Source organism: Musa acuminata, chromosome BXJ2-5, assembly GCF_036884655.1.
Source record: "Musa acuminata AAA Group cultivar baxijiao chromosome BXJ2-5, Cavendish_Baxijiao_AAA, whole genome shotgun sequence".
Lineage (NCBI taxonomy): Eukaryota > Viridiplantae > Streptophyta > Magnoliopsida > Zingiberales > Musaceae > Musa > Musa acuminata.
Genome location: NC_088342.1, coordinates 45475605 through 45501809, shown reverse-complemented (window position 1 = coordinate 45501809; position 26205 = coordinate 45475605). Strand labels below are relative to the sequence as shown.

General features: G+C 38.7%; 3 protein-coding genes across 3 annotated transcripts; 2 read left to right on the top strand and 1 right to left on the bottom strand.

The window, feature by feature from the left end:
- The first annotated feature begins 17 nt into the window (after positions 1-17).
- LOC103986417 (eukaryotic translation initiation factor 4B1) lies at positions 18-4430 on the top strand. The gene is made up of 3 exons (XM_009404434.3): positions 18-1433; positions 2049-2465; positions 4142-4430. The coding sequence occupies exons 1-3, from the start codon at positions 232-234 to the stop codon at positions 4173-4175; spliced, it is 1653 nt and encodes a 550-aa protein (XP_009402709.2). The 5' UTR covers positions 18-231; the 3' UTR covers positions 4176-4430.
- Positions 4431-5122: 692 nt separating this feature from the next.
- LOC103986419 (28 kDa ribonucleoprotein, chloroplastic) lies at positions 5123-9434 on the bottom strand. The gene is made up of 4 exons (XM_009404435.3): positions 8793-9434; positions 8580-8681; positions 5669-5947; positions 5123-5476 (listed from the first exon to the last, which is right to left on the bottom strand). The coding sequence occupies exons 1-4, from the start codon at positions 9327-9329 to the stop codon at positions 5408-5410; spliced, it is 987 nt and encodes a 328-aa protein (XP_009402710.2). The 5' UTR covers positions 9330-9434; the 3' UTR covers positions 5123-5407.
- Positions 9435-10118: 684 nt separating this feature from the next.
- LOC135613015 (ALBINO3-like protein 1, chloroplastic) lies at positions 10119-24377 on the top strand. The gene is made up of 13 exons (XM_065109893.1): positions 10119-10551; positions 11634-11744; positions 13084-13158; positions 13555-13615; positions 16260-16333; positions 16415-16519; positions 19536-19643; positions 20902-21005; positions 22082-22306; positions 22393-22555; positions 22653-22763; positions 23604-24080; positions 24165-24377. Exons 1-12 carry the CDS (start codon positions 10186-10188, stop codon positions 23685-23687), a joined length of 1587 nt encoding a protein of 528 aa, XP_064965965.1. The 5' UTR covers positions 10119-10185; the 3' UTR covers positions 23688-24080; positions 24165-24377.
- Positions 24378-26205: the final 1828 nt, after the last annotated feature.

Below are 26205 nucleotides of genomic sequence, written 5' to 3'. Positions count from 1 at the left end.
TCTCCACGAAGGAAAAGAATTTGGTGTGCGAGACGCAATCGTTGTTGTTATTGTTACCCTCGGTGACGGTCTTCGGCATCTGACACTACTGCCTTCAGCCGGTGCACGATAGCGAAGTGCCTCCTTCCTCCGGCACACGGTAGCTGTCCTCGGCTTCCCCGAAGGAACCCTAAGTCTCTCTCTCTCTCTCTCGATCCAAACCTTAGCCCTAACGATCGGGTCGGGAGAGGAATGTCCAAGGCGTGGGGCGGCGTCGGCGCGTGGGCGCTCGACGCGGAGCGCGCGGAGGCAGAGGAGCGCGAGAGGCAGGCGGAGGAGCCGCTTCCGGTGAGCTCTCACGTCGCCAGTGAGCCAGACCAGAATTTCCCCAGTCTGAAGGATGCGGCCTCCTCGAGGCATAAGAAGAAGAAGCCCACCGCTATGTCCTACGCACAGTTTGCCGCGGGAAGCTTCGGCGGTGGAGCCGGCAGCGGCCGCCGAGACCTGTCCTTCCAGTCGAAGGGTCTCACCCCCGATGAGAAGCTCGACCTCCCCACCGGTCCCAGGGAACGATCGCAGGAGGAGCTCGAGTACGGTCGACTTGGCGGCGGATTCAGGACGTATGGTGGTGGTGGCGGAGGTGGCCCCCGCGGAGGATTCCCGGGCCGTAGGGCTGACGATGGCGATGGCGATGGTTCGTGGGGCGGCGCCGGTAGTGGAAGGAGGGGCTACGGTGGTTTCGATGACGAGCAACGGAGGGGTCTGCCTGCTAGGGTTTCTGATTTTGACCAGCCATCTAGAGCCGATGAAGTCGATAACTGGGGCATTGGAAAGAAATCGTTTGTTCCTCCGCTGACTGAGGGTAGGCGGCGTGATTCCTATAGCTTCCTGGGTGATGGCAGTTCATCTAGGGCTGATGAGGTAGGTCACTGGTCAACTGCGAAGAAGCCACTCCCATCCAAGTACCCAGGCTTTGGCTCAGGGTTTGGGGATTCTCGTGCTTTATCTGGTTCTGATCGATGGGGAACGAGTAGAGAAGGAGCAATACAGGACGGTCAAGGGAGGCAAAAACTTGTTTTAGATCCACCAAAGAGGGATGCTGCTGCACCAAGCGAGCCTGCGAGGACTCGGCCAAGCCCTTTTGGAGCTGCGCGTCCTAGGGAGGACGTTTTGGCAGAGAAAGGATTGGACTGGAGGAGCATGGACTCTGAGATTGAGATCAAGAAGACCAGCAGGCCTGCTAGTTCACATTCTAGCCGACCTTCTAGTGCACAATCAAGCAGGCCTGTGAGTCCGGGATTGCAATCAGGAGCTGCTGCAGCTGAGGTAATAGTTAAACATGGACCGAGGGTGAACCCGTTTGGAAATGCAAAGCCCCGGGAGGTTCTGTTGCAGGAAAAGGGAATAGATTGGAGGAAAATTGACAGGGAGCTGGAGCATCGGAGTGTGGAAAGGTTTAGATTCTTTGTTTTCTCAATTTAAATGGTTTCTTAACTAGCTATAATTTGTAATTATTATGCCTTGCTGTTTCCAAATTCGGTCAATTTCTGGTTGCAATGCTATATGCTTTGCTTTTTTTAAAAAAATTGCATGTTTTATGCAAACTGCCATCTGACTCTGCATTTGACTCATAGGCATCGTCTAATGCACGACGCTCTTGTCGATGCAGGGTTTAGAGCTTCCACTTTGTAGGCATTGTCTATATGAAGTTATATTGCTCTTAGGGCTTTGACTGGACTGTCACTTGAATTTCCCACCTGGAATTTTTAGTTCTGCATAGGGTTCTCAATGGCTTTACGGTGAAATATATTTGGTATCGGGGTTCTTAATTATCAGTGAAATATATTTAGTTTTACTTTTACCTATCACTCTTTTTCTCCTAGGGTACTTAATGATTTCACATAAACTTTGATATGAGCATTTCTTTTATATGGTTCAGATCTGTTTTATGTTAAGGTCTTGGTGACTTGGAAATTGTTGTTTTTGACTTCTAACATTATAAAGCATTGTTCTCCCCTTTTATGTTTTTGAACTGACATTAAGTTTATATTCTGTGAATGGGATAACAGATCTGAGACTGACGAAGAAAAGCTACTAAAAGAAGAGATCAATTACCTGAAGACATCGAAAAAAAACCCTGAGGGATTATCTTCTGAAGAATTATCCAACCTTGATAAGGAAATAGCAAAGAAGGCAAAAAATCTAGAGGATCTAACGCGTTTGTTGAATGACAAGGTTCGATTTGGTCAAAAAGCCACAACCATTAGACCGGGACATGGTGCTGACCGGAGTGATACATCATCCACAAGACCACCATCTCGATCTGGTATGTCTGATGGTTCTAGGAGCATCGAGTTTGTTGAGTCCGTTGACAGACCACAGTCACGTGACGGGATTGGAGATGCATGGGAAAAGACAATGAATGACAGACGAGAGTTTCGACATGGAAGGGATAAAGGCTTCTTTGACAAAAGAAACGGGGACAGGTGAATTATATATTCCACATTTTAACTTATGTTGCTGGCCTTTTTTGTTTCTTTCTTCCTTTGCCTATAGAGAATCAATTATCGATGACGATTGTGACCTGCCAACATTACATTACATTTGGTTTTGATTTTAAGTCTAGAAATAAGAATTAATTAATAAGAAATTATTATTTGCATTTAATCTATAATTTATTATATTTCTATTAATTTTATAGATTTCTTAGAGTAGATTATCAATCATGTGATCCATACCAGTTTATTAGGTCTTAGTTATAAGAATGAGCATTTTTTTGGTTGAAACTGTCACTATTTGATTAATTTGGTTCAGTTTATTCAAAGGGTTGGTTGGGTTTAGTTTATTTTCTACTGAGTTGAAAGTGCTTTATTTGCAGCCTAGCTGTGAGATTCACATGTGTCGGGAGACCGTGTTGCTGCCATAGTGCAATTTTAAAGAGAGTATATTTTATTACATTTCAAGATTTTACTGCTATAGTGCAATTATATTAAGAAACGGAAATGACCAAATTCACTTTCAGGATGGCTGGTTCAGTTTGCAGTGAAGTGGTCAGTTTATGTTTTAGTTTACCTTTATACCAAGCAAGATGCAAAGAAAGAAGAAACAAAAAAATAGCAACACAAGTTCAAATATGGAATATATAATGAACCTATCTCTATTTTTTCTGTCAAGGAAGTCTTTATTCCTCCCACCTTGAAACCTTCGCATGTCATTGGCTTTTTCTCATGCATCTCTATTCCCACCATGCGATTGTGGTCTGTCAACAAATTCAATAATGCCATAACTGACCTTGAAACCCTCTCTTGTCATTGGCTTTTCTCATGCATCTCCAGTCTCATCACGTGTCTGTGGTCGGCTTAACAAACTCGATGTATCAGACCGAGATGGTGGTTTTGTAGATGATGTATCACTCGGGTCAGCATCTGATCATGGTCTACTGTTGATTGTGGCTTTTTCACCAAAGAAAATATTATCATCCAACAGAGCATTAGAAGCTTTAGATCTTTTACCTTGTTATTTTCTTATCAAGCCTAGATAATTCCGTAGAAGATAATCCCTCAAGTCTTTTTATTCAACACCTTTAGATAATTGATCTCTTCTTTAGCATATTTTCTTCATTATTCTTAGATATGCAATCTCATTCACAAAATATAAACTTAATATTAATAAAAAATATAAGTATTTGATAATGTCAGGAGTTCAAAACAAGATTTCATAAGTCACCAAGATCTTAATATAAAATGATCTAGTATATAAGAAAAATACTGATACCGAAGCTTATATTAAGACATTAGGAAAACCTAGGCAAATAGTAAAGAAGAGAGATAGGTAAATCTAGATATTTTTCATTGATAATTAGGAACTGATCACATGCTCCAGAAGATTATCTGATTTCCTTTTTTTTCATGTGCTTTTCTGGAATGTTGTGGTTTTCAGAATCATTCAGTCTATATTTATGGGTTTTTAGACTGAGACAAGTAAAGATTGTCCATTCAGTAGCTAGTTGCACTATATATTGTTTGGAAGAAGGATACATCCTGCTTGATGGTGGTTTTCATTTCATATCAAGAATCCAATTGCACAGCATTATTAGTTTTTGAGTCACTACATTTATCCAATTTTCTAATCTTCACTTTATTGTTTTCTCTATTTTTCTCAGCCATCTCAGGTCAAATTCTAGGGAACGGTGGTGAATGTTGTCGTTGTCGATTCATTGGGTTCGATGACAACAAAGACAATAGGACTCAGTTTATTTAATCCCCTTTCTCTGGTTGATTCTTTGGCCATGAAACTCGAATAGCCATGAGAATCTTTTCATCATTGCCGCACTGTTGCGGTGTAAGGTTTAAGTTTTTTCTCATGTCAAGGCAAGCAGCATCCTAATCTTATAGAATGTTGAATCTCTTAATCATCAATGCTTGAATGATGTTTCTTCTGAATTGAAGCAATTTCTTGCATGTTCAACCCTGGCTTTGTAGTTCTACCTACAAACATACCACATTTTTATCTTGTGCATTATGATTAAACAGCTTGGTAGTTGGTGTATCTGATGACATATCCTTAATGTACTCAGAGAAACAAGGGCTGTGGTTCTCATGCATGATGGTCAGCATCTTTGATGAACTCATGACAGTGGTGGGGAGTTCTTGTGATACAAACGAGTTCTTCTAAGCCCAAGTCACTGTAGCAGCTTGATGTCTTGTTTATTAGGCTGTTTCTAGTCTTTGTTTGATCCACAGGTAAAAGCTACTAAAAGTTGCATTGTGAGAGTTACAACCACAGATTGTGTCAAATGCTAACCTTTTCAGCAGTGTCAGTAGGAATCATTAATACTCCGCTAAATCCATCTCTTGCCCACTGGTGACAGGTGTTTGATTGTTTGGTGCTGGAAGCAACCGATGGATACCTTTCTGCTGCTTTTGCAACAAGGAATAGAAACTGACATCAGCAAAGAAGTGAATCATGATCAAGTGGTGGAGTGTTTGTTAGGAGAAATTAAACTCAGGAAAGAATGAAATTAACCTAAATAAGTGCAATTATAGTTTGCCATTAAGCCATCAGCAACCCTCATTATCCACAGCTGCAATTGAGGATTGAAACCTGACAATTAAGAAATTGTTCCTAAAACTAGAATTAATCGGAAAACAACAAGCATAACTAATGACATTATGGTGTCAATGACAAGAGTATTTATCCAGTAATCCTGAATATCCACCTGGTCTTACAACCATTAAACTGTAATTGTAGCGAAACATACAGTAATCACATCTTTGCCCAGTAATAGTCGCCCGAATAGTCAGCAGAAGTAACGAGAAAAGAGAAAGAACCAAAGGCACAAGCTAGTAAAGTAGACAAAAGAACTCATGTGAAAGTAATTTGATCTTGTCGACAATTTGTCAGATAAAGAGAGTCGGTTTTTCCGTTATCAAAAGATGGCAGCGCTTCTTGGCCTCTCCTCAGCAACATTAACTCTTAATGCTCGACCATCCATACTCTGTTAACATCAAGAAAGCAATAATTACTAGATGAGCAAAAAAATATATAGAACATCAAATATATTCTCGGTTCAGAACATTTTATACTTTCCCTATTGTTACATAAGACCAAGAAATAGGCTTTGCACCCTGGTTCTACCTTGGCAGATATAAACATCGCATATACAGCACGCCAAATTAAATGGACTCACCTGTCCATCAAGTGCGGCAATTGCATCATCCATTTCAGCCTGTGATGCCATTTTTACAAAGCCAAAACCACGTGACCGTCCAGTCTCTCTATCATATACCACCCTTGCATCCAATACTTTACCATGTTCACTAAATACTTGCTCCAAGCGGCCATCATCCACTTGCCAAGGCAGATTGCCGACATAGATTCTAAAAGAAGGCTCAAATTCCCGTGGTCTTTCCACACGAGCCCCTCTAGGAGCTGCTTTGTTTACAGTCAAAAGCCTGCCGCTAACTTCCTGTTTCCAAAATAGAAAAGGAGTTAAGAGTTAAAAACTTAACCATAATAAGAAAACAAAAATTGCTGCTTTGACAGGATTAAGAACCACTTCATGCCAGTCAAAGCATGAAAGAGAGGCAATTAGCAACATATTCATACACTAGTCAAAATCATAATTTTCTCTTGCAGAGCAAAAATGGTAGGCAAGGACTTTTAGTTCACAAGAAAGAGAAACATCCCAGGGTCTTAACTACACTCATACAATATACATAGAGAGAGATGACGCACTTCCTAACCTGACCAAGATGTAATCTGGTCATCGTAAGTATTTCCTAACAAAGTATACCTGAACTCAATTATCCTGCCTGTACTGCTAGTGGTTTGAATAATTAAAGAAGATCTCTAACTAGTAAAATTCCTAAGATACAGCAAATAGAGCAGTTTACCAGGGGAATAGTTCATTCTTGTGAACTATTTCATGTTTTTAAGTGATCAAAGAATTAAAAAGCAGAAGAAATTTATCAATGTTATAGAAAAAGGGCCATGATGCGGTACCATAGTATGGCAATCTTAAGACAGCGAAAGTGCTCAATGCTATGGCAGACTAATATGGTGTTCAGGTTCATGACACATACTGAAGCAACCATGACAGTGGCCATAGCACGCTCTGTAGCAGCCAAGGCAAGTGACATAGTGGCCATAGTAGCCCCATTATTGGTGTAAACCAATTCTTCTACTACTTATGGTTGATGTGCTTTGGATTGGATAACCACGTTCCTCAAGTCATGCCGTTGTAGAGCTTATTTTTCTTTCAGTTTGATACAGTTTCCTAGGTGATTAGAGATAAAAAAGGAAACAGTAATCTGATCTTTCTGATCTTCAAGGAAAGAAGCTGTTATTTTTAATGGTTCATCAAACACCATCTCATTCTGATCTTTAAGGAAAGAAGCTGTTATTCATGCATTTAAACTATAGATAAAATCTAGTGTTATTTTTGTTGATGATGACATCGAGGGTTGTGAAACATCATCTTACATTTCCATATTTTTTTCGTTACCCAATGCAGAACTCCTATAACAAATTTTTAAGTATCCCACTATCTTAGTTAACAGGAAACCTTTATGGAAAACTCTACAATATATTGCCAACGTACTTGGTAAAATAAATTACTCAACTTCATAAAATAAAATAAATTATAAATAATATCAATAGCCAACTTTGGCCTCATGACACCCACTTTGTTATCTGCCTTGAATATCCTTAGCCGTTTTATATTCATCATGCAGTACTCCTAATGTTGAAGTAAGGACCAATGCTTTACCTATCGTTCTGTCTGGTTTACAAACATCCTAAATGATTCAACCTAGCTTCTGCAAATAACTCTTCAACCATGGAATCTTAAGCATGTTGACACCTAGCCACTTGAGAACTATGAAACCATGTATTCGTATATCTGTCATGGTTCACTGTCAATATGTAGCACATGAACCAAAAGTTCTCAAGGTTCAACTTTAATGCAATTCAACTCCGGTAGATTAGTTCAAACTCGCTAGACTTGTTTAAGTTTTAATTGAACCAAGCTCTGGTTACAGTCTAGTTTTACTAACTTCCACTAGTTTCAGTTTTATTAACTAGGGGTCAATTGGATTTGAAATTTGGGTTTATGGTATAATTGAACAGCTCAATGGATATTAATCAAATTATTTTCCAAACAGATATACAAAAATTTGAAATCACCCATGTAGATTTACTCTAAACAATTACATAAGTAGGAATCCGACATTAATAGTTTCTTAGAACTATCCTTCAAAAGGAATTGGAGTTTTAAGCTATTTTTTTCTGCTAAGGAAAACATTAGACAAATAAAGACTATGCAACTTAAGAAAGACTTCCTCGAATGTCCAACAAAGAAATTAAAATCCTGTCGCAATGCACAAATGAACATCTAAAATCATCCGTTACACTGTCTACAAGTCGGAAAACACATAAACAAACTGGAATATGCTCCAGCTCCACAAGAATGACATAATGACATATACACATAAAAAACTTACATTCACTAAAAAGGAACCCACATAAACAAGAAAAATGACAAGTATATATACAAAACATATAATCTCTAAAAAAGGAACAGAGTGGCAATCTGATAATGCTAATATCTGCTGTCATTGTCATTCATATTCATTTCTTAAGCAACTTAAACCATATTACATTGATTATAATGTCAGGAACTCAGTTGGAAACTTTTTATGAGAATGTCCAGTACAACCTAATTCAAGTATTGAACAGAAAAAATGGCTAAATGATTCTCCCTTTTCCACAGGAAACAAAGAACAATATTTTAATAATTACTCAAGCAACTAAGACCAAGACAGAAAAATGCTAAACCAACTTCACTGTACATGACAAGATTCATATAATTGAAATGAAACTATTAGGACACCAGGTAAATGTATATTTTAAATGATGCAATCAAGATGGAATAACACAACAGCAACAAAAATATAGAGTTAGAATCACCATAAAGATTTGTTTCATGTTTTCCTTGATACTTCCAAAAGGATACCATTGTGAGTACGCACGTAAAGAAGTTTCCCATCCAATAAACAAGGAAGAAAACTTCCCACTTAATCATTATGGAGAGAACTTACATAACGATGGAACATCTCCACGGCTTTCTCTGCTTCTTCAATAGTGCTCATGGTCACAAATCCAAACCCACGACTCTGATCTGTCTGTCGATTGTATATCACCTACGTATCCACAAGCATGGCCGAGACAATCCACTCCTATTATCAGAACCCAAAAGCACCACAAAGCAACAACAACAAAAAAGGCTAAAAAGGTCCCATTTGTTCTTCTACCTCGGCGACCTCGACGACGCCAGCCTCTTCGAAGAGATGCGCGAGCTTCTCGCTGTCGAAGTCGTAGGGGAGGTTCCCAACGAAGAGCTTAGCCTCCTCGGGTGGCTCGACATAAGCTTCCTCCTCCTCCTCCTCCTCTTCTCCCTCGACAAACTCGCCCTCCCCCTGGGCGACCACCCCACTGTCCTCCGCCTGCACCTCCTCTCCTTCCAACTCCGAGAGCCCAGGTTCATCCCCCTCGTCGAACCCTTCCAAGCCAAAACCGCGGTCCTCGACCTCGCTCGCCTCCTGCTCCTCCTCCTCCTGGCTAGCCCAGTCGGAAGTCTGGGCCACAAGGGGGAGCAAAGGGAGCTTCCTTCTAAGGGAGATCGATGAAGATGAGCGCGAGCAGGAGAGGTGGAGGAAGGGTAAGGGCCTGGAGGAGCGGAGCAATGGGAGGTGGGCGAGAGTGGGTTTGGAAGAGAAGAAGGCGGCCGGGAGGTAGGGAAGAAGGCCTTCGGCCATGGATATGGGCTTGAAGGCCGTCCCTGCCGCCATTGATTGGTAGTGAGCGAGGGAGAGGAAGAGGGAGAAGATAAGGAGAGAGAGGAGAGGAGAGGAGAGGAGCGGAGGAAAGAGGCGTCGGGGGTTTCAGATATTATGGGACGCACATATTAGTGTTGTTAGTGCCCCAATTTCTTTTCCATATATACCCTCTAAGAACTTCAAATTTACTTTGAATCATAAAATATATAAAATAGTATTTATTAATCATCTTTGAATCATAAAATTAATTTACATTTTTTAGAAAACATTTTTATAAATAAACATAAATATCATCAAATTATCATTTAATTTTAATAAAATTTTCATTCTTTTTATTCTCTCTTCTCCTTCTTTCCATTATTATTATTTTTTCCTCTAATCATTAGTGTATCTTTCATTATTGGTGATATGAAATAATAAAAAAATCAAATCAAATGGGACGATCTAAAAATCAATGATAAGAAGATGAAAAATATTTTTTATAATAAAATAATATTTTATTATTTTTTAAGTAAGAGGTTGTAAATAAAAAAAATCCATCAAATTAAAAAAAGGGTACTGGATTGATTCTCTCCAATTCATTGATAGAATTGGAATCCTCCAATTCCACATCTCAACCTCACATCCAAGTGTCCACGTGAGATTAGTTTAGATCGGCGATGAGATCGAGATGAGGTGTCTGACGAGCGGTGGAGATCGCACAATTGGATGATTAGAATAACGAGTACAGATTCGTTCGGATCCTCAATTACAATAATATCAACTAAAGCATTTCTTATTAATTCTTCCCCATCTTTCGCACCTTTCGCACCTCTTCCGTCGCCTTTTGCTCGCTTTCACCGCCGCCGTAATAAGAGAGAGACGATTAATGGCTTCCGTCCTCTTCGCGGAGCTCCAATTCCTGCCGCTCCCCTCCTTCGCCGGTCGGCCCAGCGCTCGGCCGCCCTCCCTTCTTCTCCTGCGACACCGGCAAGATCGCTTCGGTCTTCTCGGCGGCCATCCCTCGCCCTCCCTTCTCCGCGGCTCCTTCGTCGCCAGGGTTGGCCCAGCCCCGTACCTCCCCGACTTCGAGGCCGCCGAGGGGCTTGCTCGCGAACTGTTCGGCCGGGTGGAGGGCCTCGTCTACACCGTCGCCGATGCGGCCGTCGCGTCCTCCGATGCGGCCGCGGAGAGCTCGAAGCAAAGCGGTGACTGGCTCTCTGGGATCACCTATTATCTTGAGACCGTCCTCAAGGTCGGTGCTCTATTGAAGAACGGTTAATTGGGATTTGGCTATCCATTAACTAGGGACAAGATGTGATAACTTACTTATATGATGATTCGGTATTTCCTTAGCTATGGAGGATAATACTCGTTCAATCTTACCCCATCATGCTGGTTTTAGATGCCTGAGATTTGTGTAGGATGCAACTAGAAAAAGGTAGGAGTATGATGATCAAGGTTTCTAAAGATGTATGGTCTTTCGGAGTCACGGAATTTGTATCCCAAGTTATTTGTTTGCAGGCCTAGAGAAAAGAATTGATTTGGAGATTAGATAGACATTCATTAGTGAATAGTTCTAAATGAAAATTGTTGTAGATATCTACTATCTATTTAATACCCCTTTGTTAGCAATCAAGCGACAGTAAAAATATATCTATGAAATAATCAGGAAACCATTAGTATGTGATGAAAAAATAGTTCCTCAAGTGTCAAAAGAAAAACAATAGTTTTTTTTTTTTTTGCAAGAAAACAAAGTGTTTTTGATAAAAGGTTCTTATTCCCAGTGGAATACAAAGAACATGTTTTTTCAGCAGAGTTACAAATTCACCTTTTGGAACTGTCACCTACCAAAGCCAGACAGCTGACAGCTGGGTGTTTTTCTCCTGGTCTGCTGCTCCTTCTGTTTTCTGTTCCTTTTGGATTTTCTGTTGCGGTCCTACAACAGTTCTAGAAACCTCGTTTGGTTCAACATGTGTTAATCTGGTAGCCGGCCAGCCCAAGTTCTTTTGTTTAAAGTCTTATTTGGTCTCAAGTTCCACTATGGACAACAAACATACATTGCATTAGTACCAACAGCATGTTAAATATTTTTAATGAGTACCAACAACCTATGTCGCTAAATCTTCTATTTGATTTACAATGAGTACAGAGTTACTAAATACAGCAGTATTCTTGAGAACAAAGACCAGATGCCTACACAAATATAATTGTCAATGAATCGATTCAATAGATCCAAGTTATATATTTTTTTTTCACAGCTTTTTGAGATCAACCTAATTCTGTGATAATCTCAACTATCGATTTCTCTGTTCCTCTGTCATTCACCTGTTGCAGATTTTAAAAGATGGACTGTCAACACTGCATGTTCCTTATTCTTATGGATTTGCAATTATCCTGCTGACAGTTCTTGTGAAAGCAGCTACATTTCCTTTGACAAAGAAGCAGGTCGGTTGCATTATCTTGTTCTACCTGTCAAACTTGATGTTTTTTGGATAATTCTGCATTCAGATGCTGCAGTATTTAGAGTAACTATAAATAGAAATATACGGAAGACATTGCGCTCATAGTCTTGACCTGTTTTTCATCAATTTCTTCCATTTATATATGATAAAAATGAATATTTCTATCTATTATAAATCTGATGCAATTAAGATTTGAGGCATGGATCTGTAATGTATTCTGTAGCTTGTTGTTTTCTTATAAATGCATGTAGGTTCTCATTTCAACTCAATGAGACGTTGTTGTTTCTCTGTTCCATCATCATCTTAGTTAGCTCGTGACATTATGAAAGAATGCTAATTAGCAGATCAAGGTGATCCAATAAGTTTATATCTAAGTTTATATCATTTTGGGGAAAAATAGAATTGGACAAGCCTTTGTGATCGTCATTGCAGAAGAATCAAAGAACTCTCACTTACGTCATGAGATGAAGGCAAAAATATATTCTTGTTTACTCTAAATGAAATGGAACGAATAGCAATTTCTTTAAGAGGGTCTCAGGTAACCCAAATCTGAATTTAATAGTTGAGGTTAACAGGGTTGTTCTTGTTGATCCTAACGTTCATCAAGAATTGTACGATTTCCTTGTAAAAGAAATAAAATATTTTCGGTGAATGTTTTAAATACCGTATTGTACTGGGCATGCCATCTGGTACATACAACAACAATAAAAATGTAAGTTCCAACTATTTGTGGTCGGCTATATGGATCTTTTACCATCATTGAGATCTGTAAAAAATGTCATCTAGTACATATTGATCCAAATAAAATCCAATTAGTGTACACTTTTCGACATGGTAAGAATGATAAATTTATATTGGAACATTTTTCGTATGGCACATACTATAGGTCTTCTCATATGTAAACCTAGCAACTTTTAGGATGTTGACTGGTTACTTTGTATTGAAATATTATTCATATGGCACATACTATATGTCTTCTTACATAAAAACCTAGCAACTTTTACCATATTGAATGGTAAATCTGTATTGAAATATTATTCGTATGGCACATATTATAGGTCTTATTATATAAAAACCTAGCAACTTTTAGGATATTGATATTTTCATATTAATTGTGATATGATACTGCTTTTTTACTTCTTTTCTCATTCATATTTTGATGACTATGATATGTCTTTGAGTTTACTGGTTCTATTCTACTAAGCGAAATACTGGAAAATCTAGATCTTATTGCTTCCTACACTTCAAGTTCAAAACTTGTAACTACAAATAAATAGTTGTTGTTTTAGACTACATTCACCTATAGTAAATGATTTTTGCAGGTTGAATCAGCACTAGCAATGCGATCATTGCAACCTCAAGTGAAGGCTATACAACAACGTTATGCTGGTGATCAGGTAATTTATTAATATAATAAGCCACCTCATTCTTGTATCCCTTTCCTATGGCTGTTGACTTGAGTACTAAATGAATTGAGAGAGTGGTTGGTGATTAAAATGTTCACCTTACATACAACAAAGGTTGTAGCTGTCTGTTTTGTACAGCTAATTGTTTCTGCCTCTTTGAGGGGTTGCCTTTTCGAGTAAACACATGGGGCTTGTACTGTTATCATATTCCTGTTGTCATTTTTGTTGGTTTCTATTGTTTATATAGAGAATCTCTTATGAAAATTGAGAATTAAAATAGCTATAGGTTATTTTACAGAAGATAAGTTTGATACTAGAACTACTATGTATTCTTAGAGCTATAAAGGTTGAGGTGTTTCTCAAGATACATTGTTCGTATATTTTCAGGAAAGGATACAACTGGAAACTGCTCGCTTGTATAAATTGGCTGGCATAAACCCTTTGGCTGGTGAGATATATAATTGCTGTCTCATGCCTTTTTTCTTTTGCTTTTCTGTTTTTTTTTTCTGTAAAGGGGAACTTCCTAGTTGTTATATCGATGATTTTTAAGAAATAATATCTTCATTTTTACTCTTTATTATTTATAATTTTTTCCCTTGTCAGTTGCTTTTGCAGATTTTTTGGGATCCTTCTAAGCATTTTATGCTTGCCAAGATATAATTGTGGTACATAAAATTATCTTTCTATGAAACAAAAGCTAGAAATTCTGCATATTGACGGTTAGAGTAACACATACACACCATTGGGTCAGTGGAGCTATTTAACCGAAGACATTATAGTACATTGAAAGCACGCCATGTATCTTATCAGTTCACATTCCAGAGAATTTGCTCTTTTAGCATTTTGATCACAACAAAATATAGGTTGTTCCATTATTACTTAACTGAAAATATTTTGATATATGGATGACGACAATATTTTATAGATATAAAGTGCTATCTAATATCTATAACAATAACAACACAAAACAGTAATGTCTCAACTATTTGGGTTCGGCTGCTTGAATCTTTTGTCGCCATTTAACCGTAAAAAGTCATATTCTTGATTAAATTAAGAGTAATTAAATCTTATGCATTATGGTATAAAATAATATCTTCACATGCCAGAGGACTTGTTCCTTCAGCAGCCTTTTGATTTTGATGCGATCAGTCAGTAGTATGAGTCTATAACAACTTAACTTGAACTTTTGAACAAAAAGTATATTCTCATGTCCTCCCAAGAATTGTATTATACAGGATTGAAGAATCATGTGTCATGCCTATGTGTCTAGCGTTGGGTGTTGCTTTCTCAATCATGGCATGTTTTAGTGTGAGAATGTGGCTGCATCTTTGTGTCATACTTGAATTACATTCTGGGTTATTTCATGCTTAAGTTCTGTAATACTTGGTTTTACTTGCATTATTTAGTTATAAACTTTGTATGTTTTTGATATGATATGACTCTTCTATTAGGGCATTCACCTATGTGAGGAGTGCAATAGGTCAACCAAGGAAGAATATTTGAGAAGAAAGAGAATTCTACAGAATTGTCACAAATTTACTTATATAAACAGAATAATAAGTCTTCAAATGAATTTTAAGGGTTTGAAATCACCGATACACGGGTTACTAATGCCTTAAATTCAATTTCAACCATAATTCCATATTATACTAGAAAACATGTAATAATTTCTACAGCATCTTTGCTACACTACTACCCCCTTCACTCTATTCAGATAGGGATTAGTAATTGCCAAGTTGTCCTGTCCTTCTATAGTAAATAGTACTTAGTTAGAACTTTAAGTTGCTTTCCATTTGATATAGACTGCTGGCCTTCTCCAAACGTGCATAGGAATTCTTGTTGAAGCAAATTTCCATTTCTATTTTTTTTTCTGATATAGTCCAGCTGCTCCTAAATGAAATCCAACTCAAAAACATACATCAGGAGCCTCCAGAAATCTGGTCAGGTCTCATCTTGTGAAGCCAGCTGGAGCTTGGCTTGATCTACTTAGGCTGGTTTTCAGTCGGTTCCGATCTGTTTGTTAACAATTGCCTATGAGATACCAGCCTGGTGTATATGATGGTTAGAAGTTGAAAGTATAACAGAATTTAAAAACTGGTACTTATAGTTATACTGGTTATTATGTGGTTTCTTTGCTTAAAAATCCTGTTGACATTTCTTGCTAATTTATCCGTGTTTACCTTCTTGCACTGTTTTTGTGAATGTTCAGCACCTTCTTTAGCAATTGGCATATGCATTTGTATGGTTGTAGAGATTTGTTTAGGGCAGTAAAACTTTTGTTTTGAGTGTTCAAGAAATTTCTACTTTCAGTATGACCTAATCAGGATAGGCTCAGAACATAACCATTCTTTACTGAGGGCTGCCGTATAGTGTACCAGACCCATACTGGTCACTGGCCAGACCAGTCCCGTACCAATTGGTACCAAGACATGGTACATTGGTATGTACCAGTGTTTCGAAGACAAAGAAGGAGAAGAGAAAGGCATAGTGGAGGAGGAAGAAAAAGAAGAGGAAACAAGAGGAAGGAAGGGGAAGCAATGGAGGACAAGGAGGAAGAAGGATGAAGAGAAAGCGGTGCAGGAGGAAGAAGAATGAAGAAAGGAAGTGGTGGAGGAGGAGAAGGAAGAAGTAAGAAGAGGAGGAGGAGAAGAAGAAGAGGGAGTGCACTAGGGAGATAGGCGGCAATGACAGCGGTGGTGGCAACGGCATCGTGAGAAGAGGGCAGTGGCTAGAAGAGGGCTTGCTTTCACGAGCCCTCATTGCTGTTTTAGGTTTTTTTTAATATGAGTTGGACCAGACCGTCCGAATACGTACCACTCGTTTCGTTTTTGGGCGGTACAGCAGTCCTTGCTCTTTACTATAATTTTATCTTAGTTTGATTATTGTGTATCCTTTGCGACAAGTACATGTATATGCATGCTTGGCAGTTATATTGGCATGGTAGAGACTTGTTACTTACTGCAATCTTTACAATGTCATTATACACCACTTCGTATGTCCTTACAATAGAATTGCCTTTATGTTTCAAGCATTGTGATCGTTAACTGTTATCATTGCATTTGATGTAATTTCTTGAACATTTTCATCGTCAGGATGCTTGCCTACTTTGGCAACAATCCCCATATGGATTGGACTATATAGGGCTCTGTCAAATGTTGCTAATGAGGTTGCAAATTTTATCAATTGATTATGTTGTAGATTTATTTATCATCTCTTTAGATATCTGACCTTGAAATCTATATTTAAGGGACTCCTTACTGAAGGATTTTTCTGGATACCTTCTTTGGCTGGTCCTACTACAATTGCAGCCAGGCAAAATGGTAGCGGAATCTCTTGGCTTTTTCCCTTTGTTGTAAGTATGCTGTATATGATTTTTTAATATTGTCATCATATTTTATAGTTCTAAATGTAGCTTCATGTTTGTCTGATAAAATTATGGAGTACTGAACAATTGTCCTTTGAAAATGCGCTCTGCCAAGTTTTGCAAATATTATGGCATTTACTGATGTATGATAGTTGCAAAAATCATACTATCCATATTGAAAAGGGTGGTAAATTTGTTAATGGGCAAATGAGGACATGTCACAATCTTGGATGTGATATAGATGGGCTAGTCATAAGCTCTCATTTCTTTGGAGTTTAGACTATACAAGTGCTCTAGCTTTTGTGCCTGAACATCGAATATGAGATCATCATGCCATTTTCCGGTCTTGGCAATACTCTCTTATAGAGTTTCTAATTCTAAACATGTTTAATAATCATAATTAGTGCCAAATTTGTCGTTTCAAGCAAGATTCCTGTGCGGGTCCATGGTCAGGCCACTACGGTCGATTCCTATGTATCGTGTGTTGATATGTTGGAACTTATTGTGAACCGTTAGGGGAGGGAGAGGAGGGGAGGAAGAAGGTAGAGGAAGAATGAAGAAGGGGAAGAAGGAAGAGGAGGAACAAGAAGGAAGAAGAAGAAGGAAAAAAAGGAGGAAGAGAAGGCGATGGAGGAGAAGAGGAGGAAGCATGCTCAAAACCATGTTGGGGCATGTGGTGGGCAGATGATAACTTTTGGTGTGTGGAGAGTGAGAAGTCACGAGCCGTAATCATAACTTTTGACTTCTCTTCAAACATTTGTTTTAGTGGACCGGACTGGACCACCCAAAATGGGGGTGGTCCACATCGTGATTTGGGCTTGAACAGAATAAATTTCACCCAGCGAACTGCACGAAATTGCGATCACTGTTTTAAAGGAACAAGGGCCATCGTGGTATCCTTGTTGGCATGATACATGCAGATTGTATAGATCAGCACCAACTTTGTGCTTGCTGATAAGTGTTCTATGCAAGCCACACTCCTGGCATGGCTTTAAAATTCATGTCAGTGTCATGCTAGCACAGGTTGGGGCAGCAGCATATATGACCATGGTTAGCCTTGTAAATGCCATACATTGGTCTACATTTAGGCGAATACCATCTACATTGTATTGGTTTCTAATCATGAAGGCCTTGCTTTTTCTCTGATTTCTTTTCCGACAAGACATACTGGAAGCTTTTTCTTTGGTTCTATAAAGTAGTTTAAGTACCACAAATGTGCATTCAATATAGTGCTCAATGAGCATCAATCAAAACACCTTTTTGGATATGCGTTATTCTGAAGTTGAAATGTTATCCACTAAAAACAATTATGACAGTGCTAAGATGGAAGCTATAACCACATTAATTTGGGGACGGTGAAATATGAATTGGATATGCTATCAGATAATGAGAATAGTGTTTGTAAGTAATGGAAGAATTTGTTATCAATGTGTAACTTCACAAATACTCAAAGGTAATAGAAGGCATATTATCTTTTCTACTGTCATTCAAAAATTATTTTCATATTGTCTATTCGTTCTAGTTCTACCACATAAAGAGAGTGCATTGTTGCAAGAGGTGGAGAAAAAGAAGAAATAGTAGAGGGTTTAAGAGAAAATTAGTCATAATTCTTGGCACTAGAATTGTAAAAGGAAGACAGATATCAAAAATTTTTAAAGAATGTGAAATCGATTGTACAAGTTAGCAGCATGTGTTTAATATTACCAAATAACCAGCACAAATCCAAAAAACTCTTGGACCAGATTCCTATCAAGTCTAAAACTTATTTTATATGTGGTAATGGAGACTTATTTTATAAACCATCTAACGTAGCTATATAAGAACTCGAATTAGGGTTTTGTTGGAAATTTTCCTACCAATCTATGCACCAAAGTTATACCAAAATACCAACACCTGTTGTTTCAAGTGGATGCCTTAGACAAGGTGGCCACCTTTGCATTTTTGTCTAAGGCCTTGAAATCCAATTGACGATCAAGAATGTGAAGGCAGCTAAATAGTGCTTATTGCTTAGGTGGTTTCTTTAATCTGGACATTAAGATTGTGGAGCATGTTCCCTAATTAACCATGAAATAACCGATTATGAATTGGTAAATCAAATTACATCTCTTAACTTTCCGCGTAAAGAGTTGCTACATAATTTTCTTTTTCCAACAAAGTGAGAAGAGGGAGAGGATGAAAAAAGAAGGATGCACTTACATTTTGGGGAAAATAGATGACTTCTGTGTCAAACAGTAGTTATGATAGTAACTTTTCCTTTCTCCTCTTTTTTCTCCTCTCCTTTCTCGTCCGCTTTTCCCCTTCCCATCTTTCATGTGGTTCAAATATAGTTGAAGCTGTTAGGTAGCACAGGCTCACCCCTGCATTCTATTAAGGGCAAAATTTATTTTATGGATTAATTGGTAAACATACTCATTATATTGATTTTTTAAGTATATTAGATACATATAAGTTTTTAATTTTTTGCATTGTTTTGATAACTTAACTGTTCTCTAACCCCAAGATGTGTGTGGAATCTTGGCTGTTTATCTACCACATAGTTTTCGAATATTGTTGACATAACCCTTGTAGAAAATTAAAATAGTGACAGTACTTTTCTGATAACAGGTGTTGAAAACCAGGAAGTTCATTTAAATATAAGATAGTGTTCGAAACTAGGAAAATTATGTTGATTTTAAATACAGTGAAGTTTTTCATGAAACTAGTCTCTTTTCTGTGTCTCAAAAGAGGCTGTCATTCATTGACCTGGTCCAGCTCAACTTGCATCAATTAAATATATGAAGTTCCACTTTTATACTAGCTGTTAACCATAATTATTAAACTTAATAGTTTTAGTTATTATTTACATGACTTTTAGACTCCCAACTATGTGGGACCTTTCTTCTGTTCATCTTACTCAATTATGTACTAGCTATGCGTTTCACTCATTATACTCAGTTTTGTTAATTATTTTTTTCAAAAACTAAAGAAAGGATTCTCATTTATTTTGTGGCTGCTCATGTTGCAGGATGGTCATCCACCCCTTGGGTGGTCAGATACATTTGCTTATCTTGTTCTGCCAGTGTTACTTGTTATCTCACAATATATATCAGCACAGATCATGCAGCCAACACAGGTTAGTTTATTTTTTAAATTTTCTGGCAAATATCATCATGTTACATGCATACAAACATTTGTATATCCTTAAAAGTTGGGTATGGATCTATATGATCTTGATTAGTTCTTGTATGAAACTATGGGTAAGATGCTCATAAAGCCTTTGCATCTGTAAGCAGAGAATGTAAAGTTACTGGGTTGGTTTTTTGTTTCCTCCAAAAGAAAAAGGCAAATTGCTTGATCAAATTCTCCTCTACATCAATGCTCATAGCTTTTTAATATCTTGTCCTGCACCTTATCCAACTTCTTAATTATTTAATTCTCCACCTTGTATCTATGCTTTACACAACGTAGATTGGCAAAGTTTTATTAACAAACAGGACTTTTAGGCCACTGCACCAATTTCTCTTTCACATTAACACTTTCTATATTTCTATTTCTCATTCTTCCTAATTGACAGATTAAAACATAGAAATTGTTCTATGCTCCCATAAATGTAAGTGGTTCACCTCGGACAGGTTGATGCCTAGTTAACTTGATTCAGTTTGCAAGAGTCATTTGTCAGAGGGCTTGGTATTTTTATTTTTAACATCAGGGGCTTAAAGTGGTTCAGTCTTGCCACCACTTCATGATGTCACTTTTTTCATTGTGGTTAAGAGGCTCATGGAAGAAGCATTTCACACGAGTTATTTACTTAAATAGTTTTCCCTAGCTTAGGTGGTACTTTCTGCCTCTTAGAAAGCCCTCCAGAATTGAGACTCTCCCTCTAAGGTTAAAATTTTCATGTGTAGAATCGTTGAGACCAAACAAGGGCATCCTCATTCTAAATCTGCAAATTAGGAATGCCATTTAGACTATTTGCTACCTTCTGCTTGGTCGCAGCTTGTCATGAGTTATGAGTATGTTTCACTGACAAACATGGTATGTACAATTTTCTCAGGACATATAATCTTTTTGGTCAGCTTGCAGAATTGTAGAATTAAGCTTGAGTGCCTTTTGAAAGAGTGCATCAACATGATTCTGAAAAATTACATCTATTTCTTGATACTGGGAAGAAAGCAAGATTGATTTTTGTCTTTATGGCTTTTCCTCTAAGAAAAGGTTGAAGCAGCTTTTATGTAACTTCTTTTGTACAACTCTCTTATCATAAACTTTGCAAATCCTGCAGCTATGATTCTTTTCTAGCAACAGAAACAAAGCATCAAACTGAGTAAATTACAATTTTTGTGGATTATGTCTTAATAGTCTTTTTAAAAGTTCTAATAATTGTGTAACAGGGTAATGATCCTAGCCAGCAGAATGCTCAAGCTGTAACAAAGTTTCTTCCGCTGATGATTGGTTACTTTGCTCTTTCAGTTCCTTCAGGCTTGAGTCTATATTGGTGAGCAGGTGTCATTGTCTTTCATCCACGATTCTATGATGTTTTGCTCTCTGTGAATAAGTTCTACCTGTGGTTTATCATAATTTGATGTGATGTAAGGATTTTTGGCCTCAAGGGAGCTATTTATCTATCCAAGGCAACAGTAATAATGTTATCATTTACCTCCTAATAATTCGTTAAGACATCACTGTACTATTGCCACAAGCATTCTACACAATTCATTGATTGACATTTTGCATTCTGTTGGAGTATTAATAATTTTCTCCATGCAGCTGGCAAAATGGAGGATCTGTAGATAATAGAAATAACTGTTTAAACAAACCAATTGGCATCATGCCTCCATATGGTAAACCTAAGATGATTTTTCACAAAAGCATTTTTTAATGCAGATTCATGGCTCTTGTGTTTGAATGAAGTTTGGACTGGGTGGGTTTTTGTTACCTTGCTGTCAGGTCCTGGCTGTCCATATTTCATAACGTGTTATTTTACATTGCTATATTTTTATGAAATTGATGTGTATAAACACTACATTGCATTGTCTCACTATTAAATATTTTGGTCTGCTTTTCACTTATGAATTCATGCGGCCTGTAGTTTCTTCTGTTTCTCGGAGCACCTTTTCTCACTTAGATTACTTGGTGCTATCTTCTTATTTCCTAACATAAGACAGTTTAAAAGAGGTTGTGTACAATTTTAGACTAAACTTTTAGTTTAGTCTAACATAGTTTGGTTATGTGACATTGCTATGGGTTCTAGACCTTTACTTCTAACCTTTTAGTTCAAACTGTTTAAATGTGTATAGCTCCTAGAAATAGACAGCTAACTCCATCAGTCTAGCTAAAGTTGATTTTGCTTTTTGAATGTTACATTTTTTATGTTTACTTCTATATGATCTGAAATATGAGGTTTATGGAACTTTATAGCAGATATTCATAGCAACTCCAATCATAATACTATGTGGAACGAATACTATGTTAGCCAATTATATAATAGGTTGTTCGCTATGTAGAGTATCGGGCACCTTAAAAGGCTGTCGTTAACCATGTAACATCTGATCAGTTTTTTTCATTTTGTAGGCTGACAAACAATATTCTGAGCACTGCACAACAAATATGGCTTCAAAAGCTGGGAGGTGCCAACAATCCAGTTCAAGATTACATTAATAGTGCAACCAGAGATGAAGCCTCCGAGAGGCAGAAGACACCATCCTTAATGCAGAAGTCTGTTTCTGAGATTGAAATGTCAAAATCCAGTCAAGGACAACAAGAAGAAATATCTGATGGATTAAGACGTGGTGAAAGGTTAACCTTTGTTTAATATCTCTCAATGGTCTTACTATAATAATCCATTGATTGAGTTGCATGAGTTGCTAAGCAGTTTGATGCAGGTTTAAGCAAATTAAGGAGGAAGAGGCTTGGAGAAGGAAGCAAAGGGAAGAAGAGAAGAAAAGGATGCAGGAGGGAGCTGAAGATTCCTCTGTAATTATTATGCAAAGTTTGGAAGCTACATCAATTGATGGTGATAAATCAGTTGAGAAAACTGATAATATGGTAAAAGCTGATAGTCTCAGTGGCAATTCATGTTATATTGTTGTTTGTGATTGTTGATAGAACTTTTGTTTATTCATATTATTGGCAAATAAAACAGGTTTTAAAGAAAGAAACAGAACTGCATGTGTCTCCGAGTGAAAATGGAGGGCTTAACTCAAAAACCATGACCACAAATAAGGATGGACTATTTCTTCAGAATGTCCATAAGGTACCCTCTGCACAGCTAAGGGTTTTTTCCTATTGTGTGAGTTTCATGTATGGATTTAATTCAAAGCTCTTTCGAAGTGCACTGATTTGTAAGACGAATTATTATTTATCGTGCTCAGTTAGTAATTGCATAAAGGGATATATTTGGTGTATATTATGTTATTATAGTGGTTTCTACTTGGTTCAATCAAACTCTAAAGAAGTTGTACTCGTACCAATGAAAAGCATGGATGCCATTGTCCCCATCCTATTGAAACCTGCTTTTATACTTCACTTTAACTCATTTTTTAACCTAATATAGTGTAGTTATTGGTTTCTCTTACTTGAAATGTGAGGGCATGAAATTCAAGTGTATAATATATATTGGAGTACCTTTGTCATGTGGAGTGTAGATATGTTAGGGATCTTGGAGATGTATCAATATTGATGTTTCTTATGTCATCACAAGGGTAAAGAGAAAATCATTAAATTTCAGGTGGAATGAGTGGGGTATCAAAACCATGGAATTCAGGTGGAATTATTCCAAGGAATCCAAACAACAAGATGACGCATGGATTTTGTTATTTTGCATCTAGTGGCTGTTTAGAGAGGAATAAATAGGCATCACATAATAGTATGAGACATTTTAAATTAGCTTGCTGGCTATGCATGTAAGCCAATATATCATCATATTCCCTTGAGGTGGGATAAATTGCTTGAAAGATATTTTGATCTGAAAGTTATGCTTGTTATGTTTGAGTTTTGCTGGCTATAGCCACATGAAATCTTTGAAGACCCTCCTATCCAAAGAAAGTTGGATATATATCTACTCATCTTATTGTGGATTATGCCTTATTTTCAGGAACAAGCCGCTTCCAATGGTGACCAGACTTCAGAAAATTCCCTTGATGAAAGAGATGAAGAGACAGAAATCGACAAAATTTAGCCAGTCAGACATTTTCTGACAAAGGAAATCGGCGTAGTCTTGTTGTTTCATGTGTTTATTTTAATGGCAGAGAAGGTGGTCTTTTCTTTACCTATTCTATTGGTGGTGTTGCATCGAGTCCCGACCACCTTGGCAAAAATAGTTGTACCTTTTGTACTACAAGATCATCAGTTTGGGAAAAAAAAAAGGAACTTCTGAGCAGTAGGCATAAAGTATTTAGGAACAGCAGCTTAATGTGATGATTAATTTTGTTTTCTTCATGGTACCTCAAGCTGGACCTTCACTGTACAGATGGTAATGGTTTGGAATCTTGATCCTTCTCCAGCCTAGCCAGCAGAGAGTCTTAAAAGTTTCAGATTTGATGCTGTTTCATGTCCTCAGTCAAAGAATCAGGTTGACACTTTTCCATGATCTTCTTTTGTTTTCTCACAATCCATGGTTGTATAGACTTCCTAAAGTTGTCTATTTTTGCTTCAGATTCATTTCATGCATCAACAAGATAAGGGACCATCCGAAACTTCTGTTCAGAAGTTCTCCGACTTCCGAGCTGAGGTGGCTACCTCAAGAGCCGTCGGATGAGAGCAAAAAAGAAAAAAAAAAAAAAAGAAGCAAGAAATCCTTTTTTTATTATGCCTAGACTTTCTGTTGTATACAAACATTTAAGTTTAAGATGTTGCTGCCACATTTCAACCCCCTTCTCTTGAGATGCATGCAGGTAGAAACATGTAGAGTTTAATCTCCTGTATGATGAACAGGCTATTACTCAGTCGACAAAGTAATTAATTATCTATTTTGATATTAACACTGGTAATCACCCTTGTGTTTTTCCAATAAATTCTTTGGATGTAGAAGTTTGACTCTGTTGCAAAGTTTGTTAAGTCAACTTAACCAAACAACAAAGTTGACCAATTTCTAATATTCAGCATCATAAGTTCTTCTTTGATAAACAAATCCTACAGAAGAACGATGTCTCCACTTGTAGGGAGATTAAATCTAAGCAATAAAAAGAAAATATTAACATCAAGTTATTGAATCCAAATGATTGCAGGCAAGCGAGTAAAATCCAACTTGTACATCAAATATTAGTCTGATCATAATATATTAATTTCATTTAACTAAGATTAATATCAACGGATGGTGAGCATAGTAATTATGATAAGACTCGACTGACGTCTCATGCCTCGATCAACGTGATAGCACATGGTCAAACGGACCAAAACGTCAGCCGAGGCGTATTAACGCTTGCTTAGGTTCAATTCTTCACGCCACGCTAACGCCAATGTCAGACGCTACCAGCCTGCCCCTGCAAGCGGGCACATCAGGAAACAGTAAGCTTCCTTATAAATACTCTCGCATTCTGAACGGGAAGAGGGGTGGAGACACCAAAAAGACTTCTTCATTTGAAATCCCCTTCACATCAACTAACTTGATCGTCGGAGGGGTCGGGTCGAGCCTCCCGACTCGACCTATGTGCAGGGGCAAAGACAGGGTGCCTCCCATCGCATGCCTAGGCGAGGAGTCCCCTCCCAGAGGAAACGGCTGACCCGTCGCGATCGAACCACCACGGTCGACCACCTCGGCGGACTCGAAGACTGTCTCGGGAAGACCCTCCGTCATCCGGACCCGAATCGAGCCGCGTCAGCCCCGAGGCCACGGCTCAAGGTTGTTTACCCTAATAAATTGGCGCTAGAAGGAGGGCCCGAAATGTCGGGTGATCACCCGAGCGGCCCAGATGAGCCCATGGCTGAGAGGTCACACCCGACTGAAGCCTCGGGGGAACATCCCCCGCACGGAGACCATCGTGACGAACACCCTGCCACGACCTCAGAACGATATTAGCCGATATTCAACGACCCGGGTTTGTCGCCGACCGACAGCGCCCCCGCTGACTTGACGCCCGTGTCACCCAAGGCCTTTCAGGACCTCGCCCGTCAAGTCTGAGCTCTGATGGATGTGGTTCGGACCATCATCACACTCGTTCCTTATCCGGCGCACCCACCTGCAGTCCAACCACTGCGACAACACGAGCCGCCCACTTCGTCTCGGGTCCGACCGGCCCCACTCGGGGATCCAATGATGGCAAACCCGAGCGGCTGCCCGGAACCCGAGGCACTCTCTTCGGACTCTCTGCGGGCCCAATTGCGCTTCGTCAGTCAGCGACTCGACGAGGTGCAGAAAGAGGTCCGCAGGTCCAAGGGAGAGCTAAGGGAGGACGCACACCAAGGGTCTCCCTTCACGCCCGAGATACGGGACCAGACAGTCCCCTCGGACTTCCAGCTCTCGTCTCTCGACGCTTACGATGGCTCCACTGACCTGGCGGACCATGTAGCCGCTTTTTCGCGCCCAGATGGCGCTATGCGGGACCTCTGATGCCTTGATGTGTAGAGCGTTTCCTACCACGCTGAGAGGGCCTGCCCACTCGCGGTATGGCGGCTTGAAGACCGGAACGATCGCTTCCTTCGACCAGCTCGTCAAGGACTTCGAGCTCCACTTCGTGGCCTATGCACGGCCGAAGCCT

What these genes read in the sequence shown, in the direction of transcription:
- LOC103986417 (XM_009404434.3), top strand. Translation starts at nt 232, where the DNA reads ATGTCCAAGGCGTGGGGCGGCGTCGGCGCGTGGGCGCTCGACGCGGAG. An exon ending in GAGCATCGGAGTGTGGAAAG is followed by an intron (nt 1,434 to 2,048) that starts GTTTAGATTCTT and finishes ATGGGATAACAG; the next exon opens with ATCTGAGACTGACGAAGAAA. An exon ending in GACAAAAGAAACGGGGACAG is followed by an intron (nt 2,466 to 4,141) that starts GTGAATTATATA and finishes TATTTTTCTCAG; the next exon opens with CCATCTCAGGTCAAATTCTA.
- LOC103986419 (XM_009404435.3), bottom strand. Translation starts at nt 9,329, where the DNA reads ATGGCGGCAGGGACGGCCTTCAAGCCCATATCCATGGCCGAAGGCCTT. An exon ending in GCGTCGTCGAGGTCGCCGAG is followed by an intron (nt 8,682 to 8,792) that starts GTAGAAGAACAA and finishes GTGGATACGTAG; the next exon opens with GTGATATACAATCGACAGAC. An exon ending in TGGAGATGTTCCATCGTTAT is followed by an intron (nt 5,948 to 8,579) that starts GTAAGTTCTCTC and finishes TTTTGGAAACAG; the next exon opens with GAAGTTAGCGGCAGGCTTTT.
- LOC135613015 (XM_065109893.1), top strand. Translation starts at nt 10,186, where the DNA reads ATGGCTTCCGTCCTCTTCGCGGAGCTCCAATTCCTGCCGCTCCCCTCC. An exon ending in ATCTTGAGACCGTCCTCAAG is followed by an intron (nt 10,552 to 11,633) that starts GTCGGTGCTCTA and finishes CACCTGTTGCAG; the next exon opens with ATTTTAAAAGATGGACTGTC. An exon ending in GGATTAAGACGTGGTGAAAG is followed by an intron (nt 22,307 to 22,392) that starts GTTAACCTTTGT and finishes AGTTTGATGCAG; the next exon opens with GTTTAAGCAAATTAAGGAGG.